General features: G+C 38.0%; 1 protein-coding gene across 7 annotated transcripts in view; it reads left to right on the top strand.

Moving 5' to 3' along the window:
- WWC3 (WWC family member 3) overlaps window positions 1-22,999 on the top strand; it is a 102,468-nt gene that overhangs the window by 44,614 nt on the left and 34,855 nt on the right. For all 7 annotated transcript variants that reach the window (XM_074606728.1, XM_074606784.1, XM_074606775.1 and 4 more), the window contains exons 4-8: window positions 895-971; window positions 3,376-3,455; window positions 10,632-10,761; window positions 15,503-15,652; window positions 17,740-17,813. In XM_074606728.1, the coding sequence (XP_074462829.1) occupies window positions 895-971; window positions 3,376-3,455; window positions 10,632-10,761; window positions 15,503-15,652; window positions 17,740-17,813 (511 nt within the window). The remainder of the gene's footprint in view (window positions 1-894; window positions 972-3,375; window positions 3,456-10,631; window positions 10,762-15,502; window positions 15,653-17,739; window positions 17,814-22,999) is intronic.

Genomic DNA, 22,999 nt, shown 5'->3' with positions numbered 1-22,999 from the left:
GTGACTCAGTTGTGATCAGCACAGTTTTAAAAAAAAAAAAAAAAAAAATCCATAGAAAATCCTGGATTTAGAGAATTAGTCCAGGCATGACTACTCATTTTGGCAAGTTTCTGCACGCTTGACATGACCTTGGCGTTGCAGTATTCTTTCGAGAGTCGAAAGGCTCAGTGCAATGCAGACACAGATATGGGTTTCAAAGCAGCAGCCTTCAGCTCTACAAAAGGATGGCAGGTCTAACAGCACAACACCATCCGCTCGCATACCAGGAATTTTTCAGTGGGCCATTGCTGCTGTGAATGGCTCACTCAATAAATCATGGTTGGTCTTGCCCAGCCTATCCTCTAGGACCTTTACTTCATCTGCCTGGGCTTTAGCTTGTAATGCCACAGCTTGAAATCATTGCCTGGCTCTAGATATGCTTTTTTAAGAGCTCACTTGCCAGAAGTTGATCTGTATGTCGGTTCCCTTCACTGTTGCTTTAGGAGGCAACTTTTCTCTGTAGTTGATTGAATTTTGTTTTGACAATAGGTTTTTTTACTTTAGTCCCTCTCACACTGTTAATTTAACATACCTAAGAAGCAATTACCAATTGTTAATGTTACACAAATTGCTTGCATCAGTAGATGTCACCATCCTGTCATGGAAGCTAGTTGCGTTTAGGCAATACACAATGCTGCTATATATAATTCTTGGTGTTGTTCAGGACACGAAAATATTTCAGACAGGCCAAAGGTAATTCTTTAGTTGTACTTTAGCACAGAGGTTCATTTTAAAACCTAATGGCATATAACACAAAGAGTGAATGCAGTGGTCTATTAAATAGTACCACATCTTAACTAGTGTATTAAAAAAGAAAAAAATATTAATGTAAAATGCTGTTTTCCATGTGTTTAGCATTCTCTGGATTTTCAACCAATACCAAGTATGATCCATATCAGATTAAAGCAGAAATAGCCAGCCGTCGTGACAGAGTGAGTAATCTTTTTTTCATTCTGTAAAAATATGAATTAAGCATGGGGAAGTGAAGGGGGACTGTGTGTTTTTCTTTCACCTTAGAATTTACACTTGACGTTGCATGCATTTTTGGAAATATAGTAGTAAAATTTACTCTTCTACTCTGACCTATTGTTCTATTAAAAATAAATCTATGTTTACTGCGTTTCAGTGATTATCAAAGTAATGCTTTTTCCATGTTAAAAGCGTAAATATTTTTGTCATGGATGTCAGAGGCAAACTCAGCCAGGCTTTTCAGAAGTTGCATTCTCTGTGCGAACTGTCACAAGTAGTAAATACGCTGCAGCCAAATTCTTTCTTGATTTAAGTGCAGTTCAAAACCACTGTCTTCATATTTTCCCATTTATCCATTTTCAGTGGGGTTCCATGAATGCTATTGAACTCTAGATTTAGCCATTTATATGGAAATTTGTTCACAATTCAGTAGACATGTTGGCGAAATAGAATTTTTTAGGTCTTATGAGGGGAGGAGAGTTCAAACATTCTGACAGTGATAGGCAGTTCTGTAATAAAAATGTTCCATTTTTATATTTATTTTTAAACTAAAATCATGCTTTTGGTACTGTCTTTGCTGAAGGAAGAATAGTTGACTTCTTGAATTTCTCCCACGCTGCTTTAGCAGAGTTGCAGTCTGCATGTTGGTTTCAAGCAAATTGATACAGCAGTCATAAAGAAGTATAAAAAGCAGTTTATAATATTAAGCTCTAGAGCCTATTTCTAAATTGTATGTTTCTTTTTATTAATGAGTAAAGTGGGATTTAGCATGCCAGGCACTCTGCTCACAAAATAAATAAAAAATACTTATCTTTGCAGGATAGTGTTCCATTTTTGTTGTAGTGACTGCTTTTCACATGAGTGCCTCTGAAAATAAATCCCGTTCACCACCCTTCAAAGGCATTTATTCTATCTGTATAAGTTTACTACATGCTGACTAGTGTTTGCTTGTTTTACATACTCTAAGTGTTAGCATATTCTAAACAAGAAAATAAGCCTTATTTATTTAAAAAATATTTAAAGAAAATAAACCAAGTTTTCACTTAGAGACTATTTCTTTCTGTTTCTGCACTTTAAAACATAATGATCTCCTAAGTGCATAGGATAACCTGATCAACCGAATGTGTGCATAGGCATTGAGCTGTTTCAGGTAACAGAATAAAATACGCACTATAAAGTGTGTGTACATGATATTAGTGATGCATTTTTTTCATTTGACTTTTGGTGAGTGTTGAAAGTGTTGGTGTAGGAGATTTTTGGGAGCTGGTGCGATGAGTTTTGAGGGAAGGGCAAGAACACGTTGGGAAGGAAGGGCCACGCAGGATGGTGGGACTCTGACAGTCCTGGTTTGCATCCCTGGAACTGCTTTGAAGCCCCTTGCTCCTGAACTAGTGCTGACAAAATTAATCTATGCCTGGATATGTAGGATTTTTTTTTTTTTACTCTGCTTTTAGTTTTGTCATGTATTGGTGTACATGTGAAAATCAAGAGTGCTCTGGGTAGATTTTAGAAAAGGTACTAAGTTTGATAGCTTGAAAAGAGAGAGCTTTTTTCTTCCATCCCTGCCCCTCTTCGGGCTCTCAGTCCGGTCTTATGTCTCACCACTCCATGCTGAAACACCTCCATTCCCCCGACTCGTCTGTAGTCCTTTGCATCCTTCTCCCCCCATTGCCCTCAGTTATCTGTCAGCTTTGGAGGGCAAGAAGCTATTTCTTTGCGGATCATTCTTGGTGCTGACAGTGCTCTTCTATGTACTGCCCAACCTACTCAGGTAGCTGTTTTCATAAAACCACAAAAATACGATTTTGGAGACATTGCTGCTTTGTCACTTTTTGATTTATGCTCGTTAGTTGGATAAAGATAATTGGTGGGGGGATTGAGAGGGCAGGACAATATAAAAATAACTAGAAAATCAGGCTGACGTTTCTGGGTGAGAGGCCACTTCTTCTGCCAGTGATTTTGTCCCAGATTGAAAAATTAATAGCCTTGAATGTTCAGTCTTTTTTTAAGTTGACTAAAGAGCTGAAGACAGTTGAGAGCTGCTTATTTTCTACAAGGGGAGAAGAAAAATCACGTGGACTGAAACTTGCGAGCTGTTAGCATAAACTATTGGAGATAGAAAACCAATAGAATAGATGAGGAACCTAAATACGTTGAAAGCTGAATGTTGTGCCTGCTATTTGATTGGGTCTTATATTTCAGAAAGTCTTCTGTTATTTTAACACAAATTTTAAAGCAAAAAAAGAAGAGAACTTAGATTATCACTTCTGCTTTTTTTAAATAACTTAAGATTTCGTATTTAAAAAAAATTTGTTTTTATTGTGAAAGATTCTGTTACACATTACTACTTTATTTTGTTATATTCAGCTTTCTAGGCTAAAACGAGAATTGGCACAGATGAAGCAGGAGCTGCAATATAAGGAAAAAGGAGTGGAAACTCTGCAAGAGTAAGTTAAGAGTTTGTGGGAGGGTACTTTTTTTTTTCTTTATTCTCGTTGGAATGGATTTCTTAGAAAACTGTTGCCAAAAAAAAAGGTTGAAACCTCTTAATTGCTTTGCCTCAGAGTTTCTGCTATGACGGTGATCTGGAATGAGAACAGTGTGAAATGATGGAAGAAGGGTTTGATGGAATTGATTGGAATGATGATTTCATAGACCCACATGCAAAAACAGTTTTATAGGTCTTGTTCTTTAATTTCTCCTGAAAATGTTGTTGAGGTGGAATTAGATTTTAAAAATACTTTTCAAACATTTTCTGGAGATACCTACCATCTGGGGCACAGCCAGAAGCACCATGCAATGGAGTAGTTTTCCTGTGAAGAGTACCAAGGCTTTCTGGCTGGGCAGAATACTTCTTCTGGGGGGGAGCCTGTACACCACAACACTGCTTCTGCTTTTACCTGATGGTCGGACCGTCTCTTTCTGCACAGTATAGCTTATTTATGCATGTGCAATACATCTGATCATCTGTGAGACCTTGGATTTTGTTGTGTGTGTGCAGAATCAGTGCATGTAAATGTGATTTCTTGTCTCCTCCCTGGGAGGAAAGGTAGCTCGGAGCAATTTGCTGCTGCTCCCAAGGCTATTAGGGAGCCCATGCTCCGTTTCCATTACGCTTAGTGGTGGTAAAGGTTGTGGACTGCTGTGGTAGCCCTCTGCCTGCTACTCAGTTGAGGTTTTTCAGCCTGGAGAAAAGAAGGTTCCGGGGAGACCTTATAGCAGCCTTCCAGTACCTAAAGGGGGCCTACAGGAGGCATGGGGAGGGGCTCTTTATCAGGGAATGGAGCGATAGGATGAGGGGTAATGGTTTTAAACTGAAAGAGGGGAAATTTAGATTAGATATTGGGAAGAAATTCTTTCCTGTGAGGGTGGTGAGGCACTGGAACAGGTTGCCCAGAGAAGTTGTGGATGCCTGATCCCTGGAAGTGTTCAAGGCCAGGCTGGATGGGGCTTTGAGCAGCCTGGTCTAGTGGGAGGTGTCCCTGCCCATGGCAGGGGGGTTGGAACTAGGTGATCCAGCCTTCCAACCCACACTATTCTGTGATTCTGTGATTATTCCTGCAGGCCATCAGATGGGAACTGAGTGACTTCCATCTGTGCTCTACTTAGTCATCTACACATGTAGCACATAAGCAGGAAGCCCAGTGGGATAGGGAGAGAGGTTGCCAGGCCATGGAAAAGATGGCAGGTAAACACAGGTTGTCGAGACTTCCAGATCTGCGCAACAAGGCCAGAGGCTAGACCATATGTTGAACAGCTCTTGGATTTGCCTTGGACATGTGGCCATGCATTTAGAAATCTCAGCCGTTTTTCCAGCATGCATGTGAACGAACTGCTCAACGCAGGCACTTCCTGAAAACATTGGAACACATGTCTAATGTGTTTTGCAGCATAAGTACAGTATCGGTGGAAATATCTTGAAGCTTTGGATTTATTGCATTGGTGCTACAAAGCATGGGTGCATATTTTTGCTTCAGGAATCCTGGCAAAGTTCCAGGGATCCCAGATCCCAGGGATCCTATTAGGTTACTTATTTTCCAGCTTTGATTTTGATTGGTATTACAGTAACAAAATGATACAAAGGGAACTACTCAGATGTTACTTTTAAAGAAGAGGGAGTAGACCATGCCCTTCATACTGGTTATTAGGGTTTTTTTTTAAGCTTACAAGGTTCTTTTGTTTTATAATGCATTTTAAAAGCTTCAGAGAAGAAAACTTGTTCAGCTAATCATTCATTAGCAGATATAATGTAATCATTTTCAGGCATTAATATATTTTTATTGACTACTCAAAGCATTTACAGGTATTTAGGAGAGTTGTTAATGTATGGTATTAACTGGAAATTAGTAAAATAAAGCACTCAGTATATTGAAACAGTAATATTTCAAGTGTAGTCAATGTTTTAGGATGGTGGCTTAGATCCGTAAGCAGTAACAGAAGTAAAGCAATTTTGTCTTAAGATTCTTAATTGTATTTTCTTTAAGTAAGTAAGAATTGCTTTGCCTTTTACTTTATTTGTTTTCCTTCTCCTGATTATTGGATTATTTTAAGGGTATAGGTTCAATTGTTTTATAAAAGGACTGACCACTTGACTAGGATGATGAAAGTATTTGAAACTCAAGATTGTTTTAATTAATATAATTCATTTGCGATAGTCCAGCAAAGTAGTGCAACTTTTTGAAAAGTAAAGTCTGTCAATGATTAAGAATGCAAATGTTAGTTTTGGATTTTAGCCCAAGTGAAGTTGCCCATACTCTATGATGGGGATATAGGGGGACATTCAAGAGAAGATTTTAAAGCATATCTGATTAGTCAGTGGTCGCTCTAATCATCTAGTTTAAAAGTTCAAGCATGACAACTCAGTACTTCAGTGCTGCTCGTTGCTGCTGTGTCTACAGTTGCTCTGTCCCATTGGCACACTGTGTGGCATTTGTTGTCGCTTGCTGAAGCTGGGGAGAATGTTTTGCCTGTGTGTTATCCAGGATTGCAGTGAATTTGTCAGTGTTTGTGCCTTGCTGAGCTCTGCTTTCTGCAGTGACTTCTTCACTTGTGAACCAGAGGCTTGTGGGTTTTGTTTTCTTTTAGGTATTTTTTAATTGCCTTTCTGGTAAGACATGTGCTTTCTTTTGAGTATTTGCTTCTGGTATGAAGTGAACAGATTTGGAGTGTACTTGCACTGTCTAACAACTGAAGAGAGAAGTTTCTCTAGCCTCCTCGTGTAGTCAGCAGACAAATAATGGCTAAAAGCCTGACTGTGCTCTAGGTTGTCCCTGAGTGATCTCTCCCCTACTCCTTTTGTTGGGAGAAAAGAGTCATTCAAGTTGAGTACCAAAGGTGAAGTATTTTACTTTTTCCACATCTACAAAGTAAGTGTACTGTGTGAAAGGAAACTCATCGGTCCTTCTTTAAAATAAAAAGTCTGGGACCTCCCCCCCTTCCCTTTTTTCCCCCTTCCCTTTTTTCCCCCTTCCCTTTTTTCCCCCTTCCCTTTTTTCCCCCTTCCCTTTTTTCCCCCTTCCCTTTTTTCCCCCTTCCCTTTTTTCCCCCTTCCCTTTTTTCCCCCTTCCCTTTTTTCCCCCTTCCCTTTTTTCCCCCTTCCCTTTTTTCCCCCTTCCCTTTTTCCCCCTTCCCTTTTTTCCCCCTTCCCTTTTTTCCCCCTTCCCTTTTTTCCCCCTTCCCTTTTTTCCCCCTTCCCTTTTTTCCCCCTTCCCTTTTTTCCCCCTTCCCTTTTTTCCCCCTTCCCTTTTTTCCCCCTTCCCTTTTTTCCCCCTTCCCTTTTTTCCCCCTTCCCTTTTTTCCCCCTTCCCTTTTTTCCCCCTTCCCTTTTTTCCCCCTTCCCTTTTTTCCCCCTTCCCTTTTTTCCCCCTTCCCTTTTTTCCCCCTTCCCTTTTTTCCCCCTTCCCTTTTTTCCCCCTTCCCTTTTTTCCCCCTTCCCTTTTTTCCCCCTTCCCTTTTTTCCCCCTTCCCTTTTTTCCCCCTTCCCTTTTTTCCCCCTTCCCTTTTTTCCCCCTTCCCTTTTTTCCCCCTTCCCTTTTTTTTTTAAAAAAAAAAACAAAAACAAAAACAACAAAGTTTTTTACATTGCAGACATTTCCCCTTTTTGTTTCCTTTTCTAAATTTTTGGTCTGCATAATTTTTTTCCTTCTTGTGCTAGGTCAAATCTTCAAGTTACTGCCAAACTAGAAAGGCATGCATCCTGTTCAGATGTTTTAAAGCCATGTTCTTCTCTTTATTTCAAGTACAAGCCAAGAACAATATTAGGAGCTGTCACACATTGGGCTTTACATCTGGCTGAATGTTTGCTTTGAAAGTCTGACCAGAATGGCATTATGAGCAGGTATCGGAACCTGCTGTCGTGCGATTCCCTCTGCAACTTCTGCTGGGTATAGCTCTCAGAGAAGAGACAAATTTTGTGAGGGTGGTGAGGTTACTCAGTATTTCCATCATTTTATGTTGGTGTCTGATTCAGATGCCTTTGTTAAATGCAAATCTATTGCATTGACATTTTCCACGTACAGTGTCTGCCTTGGACTGTGTTTTGTTTTCTCTTCTTTTCAATTTTAGTAAAATGGCTTAGCCGTCTTTGAGGAGAATTAAAAAAAACAGCAAAACAAACCTACAAAACAACTAGAGAAAAGTGGGGTTTTGTGGGGGAAGAGAGGATTGAAATCTTTTTTTAATAGCTCTACAACTCCAACACAGAATTTAGAACTTTGTAGTGCTGCGGCTTTTTGTTAGGGGGTGTATTTTCTACGGTTTCATCCAAATTTGCCAGTGTCGTGATAAGCCTTTGGACATCACAGTCTGCCCTTGCCCACTGGAGACTTTCTAGAGCTGACGGTTTCAAGCCTGCAAAGATCCCACCCTGCACAATGGTGCTCCTCAGCCTCCACAGGTGCCTCTGCCCCGAGGTGCGGCTGATCCTGTTGCAGTCCAGAGTTGCAGGGTTAAAGATGAGCCTTTCCTGGAATGAATCCCTTCCTCTGACGCGGCAGGCAGCAGGGAATGAGGGCGAGGAGCAGTTCCTCCTCTCCTGTGTTTTCAGTGACCCTTCAGAGCACAGGCAGGAATTTTGGAGGAAGAAGGCGTTTAGCAACAAAGGAAATGAAAACTCAGCCAGTTGGCCGCAAGAGCGGAGGGAACGCTGATAGAATTTGTGAGAGACGGGGAATTGGGACTGACTAAACAATTTGTAGCTACAGACTAGTTTAGAGGATATGAGACCTGACAAGAGCTTTAAAATTAGATTTTAACTCAACTACAGACATGTGCTTTGGTGAGGATGGGGGGAGTCTTGCGTCTTTGAAAGCACATGAAGGAAAAAAGAGGAACATGGAAACTGCCCTATAGGTCTGAAACTATTGCAAGTGTATTAATAATCTGTGTATCCTAGAAACCTCTTCCTCAGAAAATACATACTTTATTCATAGTTTTATGTACTAGTTGAATGTTATTTAGATTCATGCAAAGGTCTAATCTGTATTTGTATCATGCTATTTTCCATTAATAAAATGGAAGATTCCTGTTAAGTTTGTGGCTTTCAAAACTAGAGCTTTGTGAAAGGAGGAAAAAAAAATTAACGGACAATAAATAACAGGTAATTTTGTAAGATACTTAAGTCAGTTTGGGTTGACAGCAATACTGATTTAAGCTCAAATATTTCTGGCAGTAGGAACTTTTCTGATTCTTTCCTTAAACAAGTATCAATTCATAAGTTGGGCTCCAAAGTGACGTCCAGGAACATGAATATGTGGGTAACTGGACAAAAATCTGGTTGAAATTAAATAATTTCCTTTTCCTGAAATGCCACCTTGGACCTGGCAAACAGTATAATAAGCAGTTGTGTAGGAGGCATTTTCAGGTCTAATGTTTGGGTGGAATCTATGTTCTTAACATTAAGGTAACCTTCAGATAAAACCACATTTTACCTTTTTCGTGTAACTTTCAGTGAACTGGATTAGTTGTTTTACCATGGTTTTATTTAATCTTTTCAGGATTTTAACTAAAAATTAGTGAAGACTCAAGTAAGCATCTTAAAAGGAAAACAAAACTAATCAAACAAAAAAACCAGCTTTAATGCACATGACATTTAAGCCCTTTTTTGTTCTTGAACCAAAAATCATAAAGGCGTATACATTTTTCTTACACAACATGGGGAAAATTATGCTTAAGCAGAAAGCTTGAGGTTCAGAATTATTTTGTGTTGTCTCTAAAAGCAGGAACTGTCAGAAAAACAAACCAAAACTGTAGAAACCCAACCTGCATTTTTTTTCCTAAATACTGTGAGCTGCACAATAAAACCACAGGATTTTCATTCAAGACTTTTGATTTTTCAATTTAATATTTTAATTTTAAAACAAGTCATCTGCTGCAAGTGGAATTTCACTGATTTTGTTTAACCGGCAGAACATGTTGAGTGAGTGTTGTTGACACTCTTAGCTTAATATAATACCTACTTTGAAACTCTTAGTTATTCTAAATATTTTAAATAGAGTTTGAGTATTCTTGCCATATATGTGTAGCATACTCTCTCCTACTACATCTTTTTATAAACTGATGTCCTGTGTAACGACCGACGTATGTTTTATCTTTAATACCATTAACCAGAGACACCTTTTCCTGGAAATGTTCATTCTTAGTGTTGGCTTAGAGAACATTACACATACCACTTTTTTTCTATATACACACTTTCTACGCTAGATTAACAGGAAAATTGAGGTTTTCATATTTTAACAGGAATTTAGCGCAGTTTTCACTAATTGCAGTGGGTAGCCTGTTAAAATCCCATAGCCATTTGTTACAAGTCTGGTCTTGTTCTTTATCTATAAATCAAAGCAAATTAACAAGATGACATTCTGGACTAGGCTGCAGTGTCCTGATCTGTTGTCCTTTACTGTTATGCACTGTTGGAAGAAAAAAGTTGAAATCTCAGACAGTGGATGTCCCACTTAAGATGAGATTTTTTTATTTTTTTTTTAATGTCAAGTTGGAAACATTAGTAGTACTTCACTGATGTAGTGAGTAGCGCTCTTGCTTCTTGCTGAGTTTGCATTTGAAATCTTCTTGGATGGTCCCATGTGATGTTCTGTAATGTGGGATGATGATGTCTTCTAGAAAAGATACTCAAAGATGCCCATAATGTCAGAAAACCATTTGCAATACAATTTTAGGGATTAAAAATTTTTAGGGATTAAAAATTGTTAGAAACTTCTAAAGCAAGATCAGATAGAAGTCCTGGAAGAGATGTTACAATGTGTGGTGCTGCATGGAAAATGTGACAGCTAGACTGCTAATATCTTTATCTTTTGAGTTATTGCCTTGTAGGTTAGTTTTAGGTTAACTTTACCTTTGTTATGTGAAATAGCCCACAGACATTGCTGTAGGTAAGATCTGAATTAGGACATTAAAACGAGGAAATTTGTTGGTTCTGCAAAACCTGGGTAGATAGTTGCATTGCTTTGTCTTTAGAGTGTACTTGGCACTGAGTGCTGTGTTAATTCCAAGTAGAGTATAATTTTATTCCTGGAAATTAAGCAGTACATGAATAAACAAGAGGTTATAAAACATCTATGCACTTTATATTTATGTGAAAATTCCTGAATTTGTCTTAATCTTTTCAACAGGATTGATCGTAAGATGTCAAGTGCTCATACAAATTATAGACTGGATGAAGCACAAGCTATAATGAGTGAGCTTCGAACCATAAAGAAAGCTATATGCACAGGTGAAAAAGAAAGGCAGGACCTTATGCAGGTAAAAATATGCTACTGAACCAATAGCTGCTAAAAAGTAGTAACTTACCTCTGTTTTCTTGTTTGTGATTGCATTGGGGCTACCAAGTTTAAATAAGGAAGTGGAGTGGCCTAAACTGATTTTTCTGTTTGATAATTGCCAATAGCAGGCAGCTCAAAACAGGTAAGTAGTCATTGTCTATACTGTGAACACGAGTTTTCGTACACAGTTCATATTTTTGTCTTAGATAATGTACTGTCCTTATATTTAGATCATCTTTATTGAATATAGCTTTCCATTGCTGCTGACTGTATCAAAAACTACTATGGAGTAATTAGGCTGCATTTATAAAAAAAAAATCTTTAAGTTTTATGGTATTGTTTAATGTCTCTTTGTATCACCAATAATGAAGTAGGACTGAGAATTCATGTGCTAAAATGTTCATCAGTTTGTCTACCGTGGTTTTCCTTTTATAAGCATTTCACAAAACTGGATCTTTATGTCACTATGCTGCAGCTTGGCAGTTCTTTTTTTTGAAGCAAACTCTCCTTTTAAGTACCCATATCAAGACATGTGTTAATTTCAAATGTTCCCACAAAACCCTCAAAGAGTACGATTAGATACAATGTATACAGAAACCATCATGCAAGCTTTAAATTATTTTATGAATAATGAGCATGAGGATCAAGGGGAGATAGATGCCTGAGTAGTCATCTAACTTTTGAATGGATTCTTCATCCTGCTCCGAGCTCTCAGTTGCTGTGTCTGCATTGTTAATGTGATGAGAGCTTGATCAAAGAGCCATGAGCCTCTGCCATCACAGGGACATTGGTATAGACTTGCCCAAAAATGCTACAGATATAGGGGGATGACAAGGACAATTTTCTTCAAACTGCTATATGGAAAAAGGCATCTTTGTTACCTAAATTTTCATGACCGTACTAAATTAGTATTGTCATTCAGAGATTTTCTTCCAGTTTTCTCTGCAGTAGCATTTTGCTGTTTTGTTGTGTGGTTTGTTTGTTTGTTTGAATTGTTAAATGATATGGGTAGCGTGCAATCTACATATAATGAATTTCCATAGTTACACAATTATTCAGGCTCCAAAGCATTAGCCAAAGGTCAGCTGATGGACCACAAATCCTTGTTCAAGTAGACACAACACTTAAGTCACTATGAAAAGTTTCTGCCTTGGCAAGTTTTAATGTATTTGATATTTCGTGTTGGCCAAGTTTTAAAGTGATTCTCAGTCTTCCACATGCCTGGCTAGCAACAAATGATTAGAAAGGCAGTTCTTCATGGGTGCAGTGACGCACATTTTAGGAAACTAACTTGTAATTTAAAGAGTTGTGTGTGAGATCTTGGAGCAGCTTAACTATTGGCCTTGTTTTTATTCCTCCACTAGATTTCCCCCCCCCCTTATATTTTCAGTCCTCAGTGGCACTAAATCCAGCTGAAAACATTGAGATGCCTTGAAAATCTAATCTGCTAAACCAACTTTAAATGTACTTGCAGTTTCTTTAAACGCAGCGTTGAGAGAGTTAGAAGTCTAGGATCAAGCTTAGCAGCAAGGATTGGGCAATGCTGGCAGCACCAGAATGTAGAGGTTGCACAAGACAAAAGTGAAAATGAAAAGTGTTGCCATCCTTCTTCACGGGTCTGTGATGTACAGGAAATAACAGTCTAGGAGGTATCATTTTTATAATTAATGACAATCTGTTGTGATAGCATCCAATAATAGAGATGTAGTCCAGGAGAATCTGGAAAATATTTGTTCCACACAGGCCTAGCGTGCGAAACAGTTCTGTGTGTTTTGTTGCAATTGTAATAAGTAAATGTAATGCCATAATTTACATGATCTACAGTTGTAAAAATTGTGTGTAACTGCCAACTTACTGTGTTCAGCAAAAATATCCAGCTTTCTGCTGCATACTTTTTTTAAAATTTTCCCCAAAAACCTTAAGTTATTTTTGTTGTCACCAAACTTTTCTGTGCTTTGCCTTTTTATAATTAGTTGAAGATTATTGTTATGGATTTATCTAGCTTTGTCAAACAAGTGCAAGTCTATTTTAAGTATCTTCCTAATGAGTTCAGAATTTGTTTTCTATTTCCTATCAATTATGAAATTGTTTTGTCCTCAAAAATGCTATGTTTTAAAGCTATTGTTGGTAAGACAAGCTTTCTTATGTAAAAACGTTTTGTTTTGAAAGCTGTTTATAGACGAGTTTGAAGTATTCTGTAAACAGATGAGGATTTATTTCAGAGAAGGGAAATAGACAGTTTCTTACTATTTCTTAATTTAAATCTGGCCAGTGTAAGCAACAGAACTAAACATAGTAGAAGTGACGCAGTCATGTGTAGGTACTTGGAAAATTGTGGCTGTCATAGAAATATGATAATTGGATTGAGTTGTGTGGGAGAGAAGGCTGACAAGGGAAGAAGAGGGCGGTCAGATTTAAACTGGGTGCTGTGGTTACAAATAAAGCCAAATATACAGTGTCACTGCTCAAAAAAAGTGGGTGAACATTTTGTAAAAGATGGAGTAATCAAGGTGCGTGGTTAGATTCCTGAAAGCAGCATGTATCTCTCTCCTCCCATTCCCTTTCATATTTTTGCTTCTATTCCAGTATGTGCATATGCTTTTAAAATGTTGTCCTTTATCTCTAGAAAGCAGTTGAGGTTTTGTGCTGTGTGTTGTTTTTTTTTCTTTTCCTGTCTTTTCTTTACCAGCTAAATAGACTAAATAGGTTAGATAGGAACTGCACTGAAATTGAATGTGGCAGAGAGCTCCCAAATCTGGTAGCAACAGATCAGCGATGAAATGACAGTGCTCATTTCTCTCTTTTTGGGTAAGTCTGGGCTGGTGTGCGTAGAACCCTCACATCCCTACGATAGGCTGATCTGGCAGTTTCTGTGGGATTGCCATAAACAATCCACAAACCCCAGATGAAGGATGGACTCCTTCATATAGCTAAGGAGTCCGATATTACTCCTAGCAGTTTATGTAAATTGTTTCTATCTAAAAGTATGCTAACTCAGGTTGTAAATTTCCATGTTAGGATTGCTGGAGGCTGTGCTTTCACTCATCCAACTAGGACACAAAGCATATATGTTTATCCTAGAGCGTAGTCATCTATGCATGTAGATGTAAGTTAAGGTGATGCTACTTGGTGATTGCCACCTGCCAAATGCTATATAATTTTTGAGTAGTATCCAGGGTTCGGCAGCTGTGCCCAGTTAGGAAGCCTGGCCAGCAGCCAAGCATCCCTTCATTACTTAATTGGAGATGCTGGAGGTTGTCAGAAGCACAGCAGGAGCGTGTGAAGTAGCTGAAATATGGGAAGAAGTTTAGATTGAAGTTCTGAAATCAGGACCTTTGGTGTTACATATGCCTTAACATAATATATGTTAGCCGAAAGTGCCAGGCGTGACACAGCTTTTTTGAGAGAAACCTCAGACTTTCTGTTTCCTCAGTTTTTGTTCATGTCACCATCTCAGCTTTATTGGGAAGAGCGCAAGTTTGATGTTTGTGTAGCCATGATTTGAAGTTCTTATATCCATGTCATAAACCCATTAGGGATCCATCTTGATCCTCAATACAGCAGAAGGGATGATTTCCAGTGAGTTTTGAAGAAGAGTGTTGGATGGGACTCTGCAATTCTCAATTTTCATAAAGTGGAAGAGACCCTGGTTTTATTTTTTGCCTTGTTGTGGAGCAGTTCATTTTGCAGCAAGTCTTGGAGAATAAAGCTAGGGAATAGCTAGGGACTTCTCAGCAATGTAACTTGAAATTGAATTTTGCTTTATCAGGACTAAGAGGAAACTATTTTGTTTGTCCTTTGTACTAAGAAGGACATAGCAGGTACCTACTTCTCTCCCTGCCTTTTACCTGTAGGAAGAAGACGAAGTGTGTGTTCGAGGGGTAGCAGGGAGGAGCAGAGGCTCCACACTCTTGTGTCTAGGGATCCTGCCTGTTCCTTTGCCCTGCACCAGGCTGTGTGTTCTCCCTCTTCTTCATCTTCATAGTGGAGGCAGGCATGAAGGAGGGACCAACATATAATGAGAATGAAGGGACAGACTATATATGTTGGAAATGGAGGCCACCAGAAAAAGCTGCTTTTTCTGGCTGGTTTCAATCCTACTGCAATTCCCGTGGATGCTTCCTGGGCTCTGAATGTGGACGCCTTCATTTTCCCTTTGCAGACTGCTTGAGGTCTCAGCTTTATCCTCACAGTTTGTGGCATTGTCTAGACATCTCAGAGATGTCCCTTACTTAACCCAAAGTGTTAAATATCTCTAACTCTGTGAACCTTCAGTAAGGGAGCACAAGGACGAAATCAGCTATCATAATAATACAGTCAATACAAGGTATTCATCAAGTTGGATGTGATAGCAGTAGTGGCTAAGGAATGTAACCTGCGCAGAAGATGGCAAAAGGGCAGGTGAGTCACATTTGTCTTCCCTCTCAGCTAATCTGAAAGTTGACTGTAAGCTGTACAAAAGTTAAAACATTCATAGATCTAAAACAAATAATTGGGACAAAAAAAATCTGTTTACTGTTAGATACATCTTTTAAAAGAAGAGGTTTAGTTCAAAGCAAAGCTTCTGTGTGTTAGTAACACAATGATGCATTTTACTTCGTGTAAACAGCTCTTTATAGGCAAGCTACCTGTCATATTTTTGAATAGTTTTTTTTTTGTATTAATGAAATAATTTTAAAATTGTTTTTTTCTTATTTTTTTTTTAATCTCTTCTCCTGTAGAGCTTGGCCAAGTTAACAGATGGATTCAGGAATAGCTGTTGTATTACAGATTCCTTGCAGGATCTCCAGCACAATTCTAGTTCACTCAGTGACTCCTGTTTACCTCAACAACACTGCGATGCTTGTTCTCAGACTGACATCACTGGAGAGGTATGTGTTCCTACGTGAGACGTTTACTGTAGAAAATAAGCTGGTTTTGTACTACAGTGATGCATCGTTATTTTCTATTTTAATTTAAGAGGTGCTGGCTATAGCAGAACAAAAAATCCAAAGCAATATTGGTAGCAAGGGAGTTGCGTTTGCTTATTGTTTCCAGAGTATGTGAACAGTGCTCATGAGTGGTGAGCTTTGTGGTTCTGCTAGTTCTCAGGTCAGTGACAGGTAAAATCAGCTCATGGACTTAGCCAGCCCGGCAGAGCACTTCTCACATCATCACTTTGGTGACCGCAGGTTCCTCTCTGAGTAACAGCTCTTGCTGAGGTGTCCATGGACCTCTTCTCTTCTTGTCACCAGCTCTGACTTACTGATAATTGTAGTGATGCAGGAAGGAAGAAAATGCTTTGGCCAGCCTGAGTTACAGTAGAGACCGATTGTGTGTTAGGGCTTTGGTAGTAGTGATAGATGTTTTGTTTTGTTTTGTTTTAATTTAAAAAAATAAAAGTCTTGTTTTTATCGTGCTTGTCATCATCCTTCATGCATACCAAAGATGTAGGGTAGACCTCTGTTCGTTTCTCCTGTCTGAGACAAGGGAAGTATTTGTTAAGAGTCCCAAAGTATGTTTCTTAAAAACTCACAAAACTTCTGCTCTAGTCTGTCATACCTTTATGCTCAAATGTGCCTTTAAATGTGGTATTTGAGAGGAACATATTCTTTGGAAGTAGTTCTGTGTGAATGAAATTGTGTATTCCAAATAATAAAAGTTTGGCTTACACTGTATAAGCAGCCTAGCTGTTCTTGAGCAATAAAACATTTGCTTCTGTCGATGAGATTGACAACCATGCAAGAAGACAACCTATTTGTAGTTTGATAGTACTATAGTTTGGGTGTTATTCCACATTTGGTTAGAAATTTTTATTGAGCTATACAACTTTTTAATTGTAGGCTTGTATCATCCCATTTGTCCTCTATTATTATCTTCTGCTGATGACTAGTTGCCAAGTTGGATGTCTCCAAAGGGCCTCTACAGAAGAGGAAATTTATGTTTTTAAGAAGATAGACTCCTAAAGCACCTAAAAAAACCTTAGCTAACACCGGGCTGTCTTTGAGTGTGTTAGGTAGATGGTGCCTTTGTATGTCATTTTTTTGGACTGGCGGGGGATGTGATTATTGAATTCCAAAATGAATTACTAAAGGGAAAATAGCAACATTTTCCCATTCACAATACACATTGAGTGCCATCCAAGACAGGCCAAGTATAGTCTGAAAATTGTGTTTATCGGTTATAGATTTTTTTTTTGTTAGAAAAATAAAATACGTAATTATGTTAATTGTTTTCCTGAACTATTAGTAGTGGAATGTGAGTGAAAAAGAGGTGGAGTTAGACATGTGATGATGAAGAGAGCAAAAGCAGCAGTTAAGGGAGAAATCCAGAGGCGCGGCAATGCACTTAAATAGGGGCTTAAGGTCTAACTATTAGTCCGTGTGCAGACTTCTGAAGGAGGGGAACTGCTGTTGCCCTAAGATGGAGAGAAGTTGCTGTAGAAACTGGAGTGTATACAGTAGGAGTTGTAGCATAAATGAACTATGACTAGTTCAAGGATTGGGTGATGTTTTTGTAATAGTGCTTAAAACATACTAATGATCTAAGCGCTGGGTAACACATCACAGTACTGGGAATGTAATCTGAATTACTTCTAATTAAACTATCCATGAAATAGCAGTATCAAATAGTAAAATATTTCAATTAAAATTACTCTTTGTGTTTTAGGCTTGGATAAAGTTGAAAAGATTTGATGAATGGATCAATGATTCTGTTCGCTAACCCTTGATTTCCAGGATCATAATTTATTGAAAGGGCTCATCTATCTTTTGTATTTTTAGCAATTAACCGGTTTTGTATTTCTAAAGCGTAAAATTGATTTTTACTATGTTATTACTTAAAGCATTGAGGTTTTTTAGTAAGTCCAGTAAGTGAGACTAATTTATCCCTTTCTTTATTCTGAGAGTGTTTTTAACATCTCATTTCTCCTTCTTTCCCTGCCCCCCCCCGCCCTCCTGGCTCTTCAACTCTGCAAAAGTTTGGGTTTGATGACAAAACAAGACTTGTAGACAAAGTAAGACTGAACTGGCAATATGAAGAGGCCAAGAAAAGGTAATTAAAGACAAATTTGTTGGGTTTTGTTTTTACTCTTGTGATTAAAGTTTTTAAAGTAAAACTGGAACCAGCCTCCTAGATGAAATGTCTTTAGGAAGACTAATTTGCTTACTATTGAGTAGTTCACAGTTAATAAAAGCTTAGGTAAACATAAGACTTTATCATAAGATTATTCTGTTTGTTTGCAGAGATAAAGCTAAATGTCAGCCCTGTTCTACACTTGTATGAACACAAAATTGCAGTAGTTTAATTGAACTGTTTTACATTCTCCCCCCCGCCCCACTTCCTCAAACCTCAATATAAACAGTCTTTAAATTTACACTTATCAGCCTGGTCTGTCAGTACGTTCGGAGCTTTGCATACCTGTGTTCTAAGTTCACTGTACTGAAGTCATGAACTCGGTGTGAAGAAAACGCAGAACTCCCTGTGAGATAAATGAAGATGTTCAGAGCTGAACAAAAGGGTACAGAAATATAAATGTTGAGATTGGGGAAAAAAAAATCTGATAAAAATGGAAAGGAAAAAAAAAAATAATTACGTGAAATAGATTAATTCTTCACTAAGTCCTCCAATCTAATTATTGCTGATTGTAAGTATTTCTTTTGTGAAGAAATTTCTTTTGTGGCTTTATAAAAGTAATCTATTCTTACTTACTACTGTTTTAAAAATGCTATCTACTGGTATTATTTAGTGGGTCCTCATTTAACCTCATTGTTTTCAAACTCTTTGCCACATATTCAGAGCAATAGTGTAGTATAGGTGATGACTTTAACACAGTAATTTTATACACTTATTATTTTAATTTGTGCTGATAGAGCATTCTCTTATTAAAATTGTCTGACAATTAAAACATGTATAGGTAACTTAGAAAACCCTTAGCTTTAATTTTTTTTTTTTAAATTAGGATTTTTCTTTTTTCTCTTCAACTTAGTTTTGCCAGTTTTTTACATCAGTGAGAGCAAGGGTTAAAAAAAAATTCAATACTTTTGCCTCATTTTTTCCATATTATGGTGACTCTTTCTTTGGGGGAAACTGGAATGCTGTCATATGTCTTGGCAGGGATTGGAAGCTTTATAGGTAATTTGCCATTTTGTTGTTCTTGGAAAATTTACCCACATTTGGACGCAATACAGGCTTCCAAAAAAAAAAATTAAATTGGTGCAAGCGTGTTAGAGATACACAGCTAAATCTTCAGGATTTGTAACTGGAATGAAAGTCTGCATTATAAAACACTGCATGTGAATACCAGCAACTACTACCTAATATAGATTAAATAATTGGGCAAAGAAAGGGCAAAACAAAATTCCGTCAGTGTCCTGTTTGGTCTCAGGCTTAATTCTTAGCATTTACTAGCCCAGGGATTTAGAGATTCATGACAGTTGCTGAAAGGAGGAGGGTAGAATTTAATTTTATATGGTTTAGTTCAGCAGAGCCACTGGTGCTGCGGAGATTATATTAAATGATTTTAGTTCGTGTTTCTGACGTACCTTTTCTATGTGTTTTTCAAAACAATTCTCTGCTTGTGTGTTACTGTAGGGGAAAGACAGACGCGGGGAGGGTTTTTTTGGTGTGATTTTTTTTTTTTTAAAGTAACAGAAGTATTTCTCAGCTGGAAATGTCGAACATTTGCTTATGCATGGAATGCAGTATTTCTGAACATCAGATGTGAGCTGGGGTTTGATGTTAATTATGTGTAGAAAATCCGGGTAACTAACCTTCCAACTAGAGAACAGTAATTGCAGTAAGGGTAGTTTGCTGTCCTGGGATAGCAGCTCTGACAATGGTTCGTTATTTAGCAAAAGCATGTTAGTTGCTTTAAAATAGTAGCCTTATTCTGCCCAGTATGTTGTACGGAAGTAATCAGCTTTCAGCTTTTGAGTGGAACTGCACAAAGCTCATTGCCCCTACCAGTTATCTCTGTGGTTGCATTCTTCATTTATCATGCATTCCTTCCCCTTAGCTTGCTGGCATTTCTGTAGGGCTTTTGTCTCTACTAAATATCTTTGTGTTTGGTGAAATATCTACTGTTACTGCACAGTGTGGGTGAGGGAATGTGCTGCCATGGATTAAAATCCTCAAAGTAGAAAATTAAAATGCTACAGTATGTCACAACTGTAAAGCAGGATATTATGACTACTTTCTTGTCAAACGGGGTGTGGAAACATGTAGCAAATAAGTACAACAGACAAACTGTCTTATTTCCAAGTTTTAATGGGAGACTTTTAAAGTACATCGCAGAAGGAAAATATGTCTTTTGCCTTAAAGGGAAGCAGGAAAAAAGCCTCACAAACTGAAGGGCAGCATGTTGCATTTTAGTCACTCTTATGAATCCAGCCAGAAGATCATACAGCTCTAGATACGATATTTGCCGTATGTAGTGAAGAAGTTTGTTTTTTTTTTTTTTAAAAAATGTTCTCTGTATATGGTGTCTTAGCAAAGAAATGCACTGTTGGGATTTCTGAATGAACTGTCTTGCGGAATTCAGGAGATGAAACCCAGTGATAGTAGAAAAGTTGGCTTATACTCCCAAAATATCTCTCCTCCCTCATAAAAGATAATTTGATTTTAATTCCTCCTTCAAAAATGTCTCTTAACTGCTGAGTGGTTTGGCCTTTGCATAAATTAAGACATTCACATAGCTTTTTTTTTTTTTTTTTCCACTTCAGTTTCTCACTGGAAGGAAGTTGAATGATTTGCAATTTAATTTTTCCCCTGGGTGGGTTCTGACATCTTCAGCAGGCTGGGGAAGCGGTCCTCTCTCCTGTGCCTGATCCAGGCTCTGGGAGGAGGCGTGGAAATTCTACTTTTTAACTCGCCAATCATGCTGAAGAGAGGCTCAATCACTTTTTTTCTGCTCTTTACTCTTCCCCCCCATTATTTTTAAATAAACTATACCTTATTTCCATGAAATTTCTTCTCTCAGATCTGTCAGTGTGGCCCTCCAGAGAAGCAGGAGGGGAGGGAGGACGGTCTTTTTGAACAGACAGCCCCAAGCTGCCTGGATAAATACCGTTTTCAGTTTCAGTTGCTATTTCAGTGAGACCACCTCTCATGAAAGCATTTGCACACTGGAAAGTGTACCCCTCGAGCAGTTTTCTCAATAGACTGTTTCAGAGAAAGAGAAATCAAAAGCAAATTGTTTTTCTTTGATAGCTCTTTAAGTTGTACAGTTCAGTATAATGACTACATGAAGTATATTAGCAAATAATCATGGAACATCGCTGCTGCAGTGCCTCATATCCTGTGAAACGTATTTAATCAATAGATGAAAAATGATACCTCCAATGAGAAACACCAACATTTTTAACTGTAATTTGTTTAATTTTTTAAATTATCATGGTAGCTGACTTTAATGGACTAACACATCCAAAGATCTTCAACCAGCTTATCTAATTTGGGTACAAAAGCAGTACTTTGTTTATGCCTTCTGTAAATCTGAATTCAAAGATGTTCAATTGTTTAAATATACAGTGGCTGTCAATAGATTTATTTTAGCCTTGAAAAAGCCTCCTCCTCAGCTATGCTTAATACTTCCACATTCCTTGTAAGCATGCTACTTCTTTATTTTCAGTATAGTTGCTGAATAGTAACTTTCTTGCAAACTTGTTTTCTCATTACCAAAACTAATTTTCACTTGGGCTTTTAAAAGCACTAGCACTAGCGTGTCAGTGCAATTTGTGCTTGTACTGCCAAAAATACATTTTGGTTGGATATTGATAGCAAGATTCCAGTACTGATACAGTAACATAGTTAAGTATTTTCCTGTTAAAATTCATCTGGTGTAGGCAGGTTTCAAGGTGTAGTTGCCTAATTTCTAGTGAAATTCAGTGGACTTGTATGCTTTATTCTGCTAAACTAATCTGAAAATCCGATTTAGGGATTAATTAATTTGTCTGATATCACACAACTGTCAGCTCAACCTAAATCTCCCAGTGTCAATTTTTAAACATAAAACTTTTTCTTTGAGTTATAAAGGGAGCTGAGCTGTGCTCTTGAACAAGTTTTTATTATACCAGTTTACCTGTGAATTGGGGAAAATACTGATTCCTCTCCTCCGTTGATTTTTAGCAGTCTTTGCAATTTTCCTAAAAGCGAATACCTAATTTTATCTGCAAAATGCTATAGACTCTAAAGATTTCATTAGTGACTTCAACCAATTTAGGACCTCCTTGTTATTGAATCGGGCTGCCAGGAAGGCTGGATATTCTACAGAGCATACTCGTGTTGTCCGCCAAAGCCACAGTGGCACATACTTGCAGGAACAGCCAAAGTAGACACAGTGGAGAAATTTTGTGAGCATTTGGCTGAGTTCCCCAGCTGCTTGTTCTTTCCATTTCTTTCTTCCCCTTTCTCTAGCCTTCCCCTCTTTGGATAGAAATCATAATCCACTGTCAAGAAGGCCCATAAATACCAGAAATTACCAAGTTCTTACCCTCTTCATTATGTGTCTTCAGTCCCACAGACACCTCTGGGTGGGTATTGCATGTAGGGGAAGTTCTCTGTTACCTGAAGTGGCAGAGAACTGAGTCCAATTATAAGCCCATTCTAAGCCTAAGGAAAAAAGTAAGATGGGCTGATTTATGTTGATCATCTTGGCACATTTGTGTGATCTTAGCCACTGTTCTTCTCCATATCATAACTGTGGATTTTTTTTTTTCTTTATTTTATCCCCACCAGTCTTCCCATACCACAGGTAGCAAAGGCCTCAGCTTTGGAGCAGTGTGATATGTCACCCAAAAGTCTAGGCATTTATATGTAGGGGGGTATTGTTTGGTTTGTTTTTTTCCTTGGAAAATTCAAACAAAGTAAGTTCAAAGAACTTGTTTAAGCTAGAAAGACCAGAGTTTGTAGGTTAGGAAGTACCAGCTATAGGATACCCACAATTTGTCCCTTTTATGAGCATGGGTTAGGATCTTTGTATTCCTTCAAAGTATTTCCCTTTCCAAGACATCTGCCTTGTTCATAATGTTCAGTCATAGTCTAAACATGGGGTTAATTGTAATTGTAAATCGGACTCTTTAATATCACAAAAAGTGATTTTTACTTTAGTCTTGTTTCTCATGCTATATTTTAATCAATAACCTCTTCTAAATTGAAATATTCTCGAGCTCAGCAGTATAATTTCATTAGTGCTGGGTTCACATAGCAGTCTTGAAAATGAGGTTCTAGAAGCTAACAAAATA

The sequence above is a fragment of the Larus michahellis genome, chromosome 1 (assembly GCF_964199755.1).
Source record: "Larus michahellis chromosome 1, bLarMic1.1, whole genome shotgun sequence".
Classification (NCBI taxonomy): domain Eukaryota; kingdom Metazoa; phylum Chordata; class Aves; order Charadriiformes; family Laridae; genus Larus; species Larus michahellis.
Note: the sequence above shows the minus strand (reverse complement) of the source record. Positions and strands in the feature narration are given on the sequence as shown.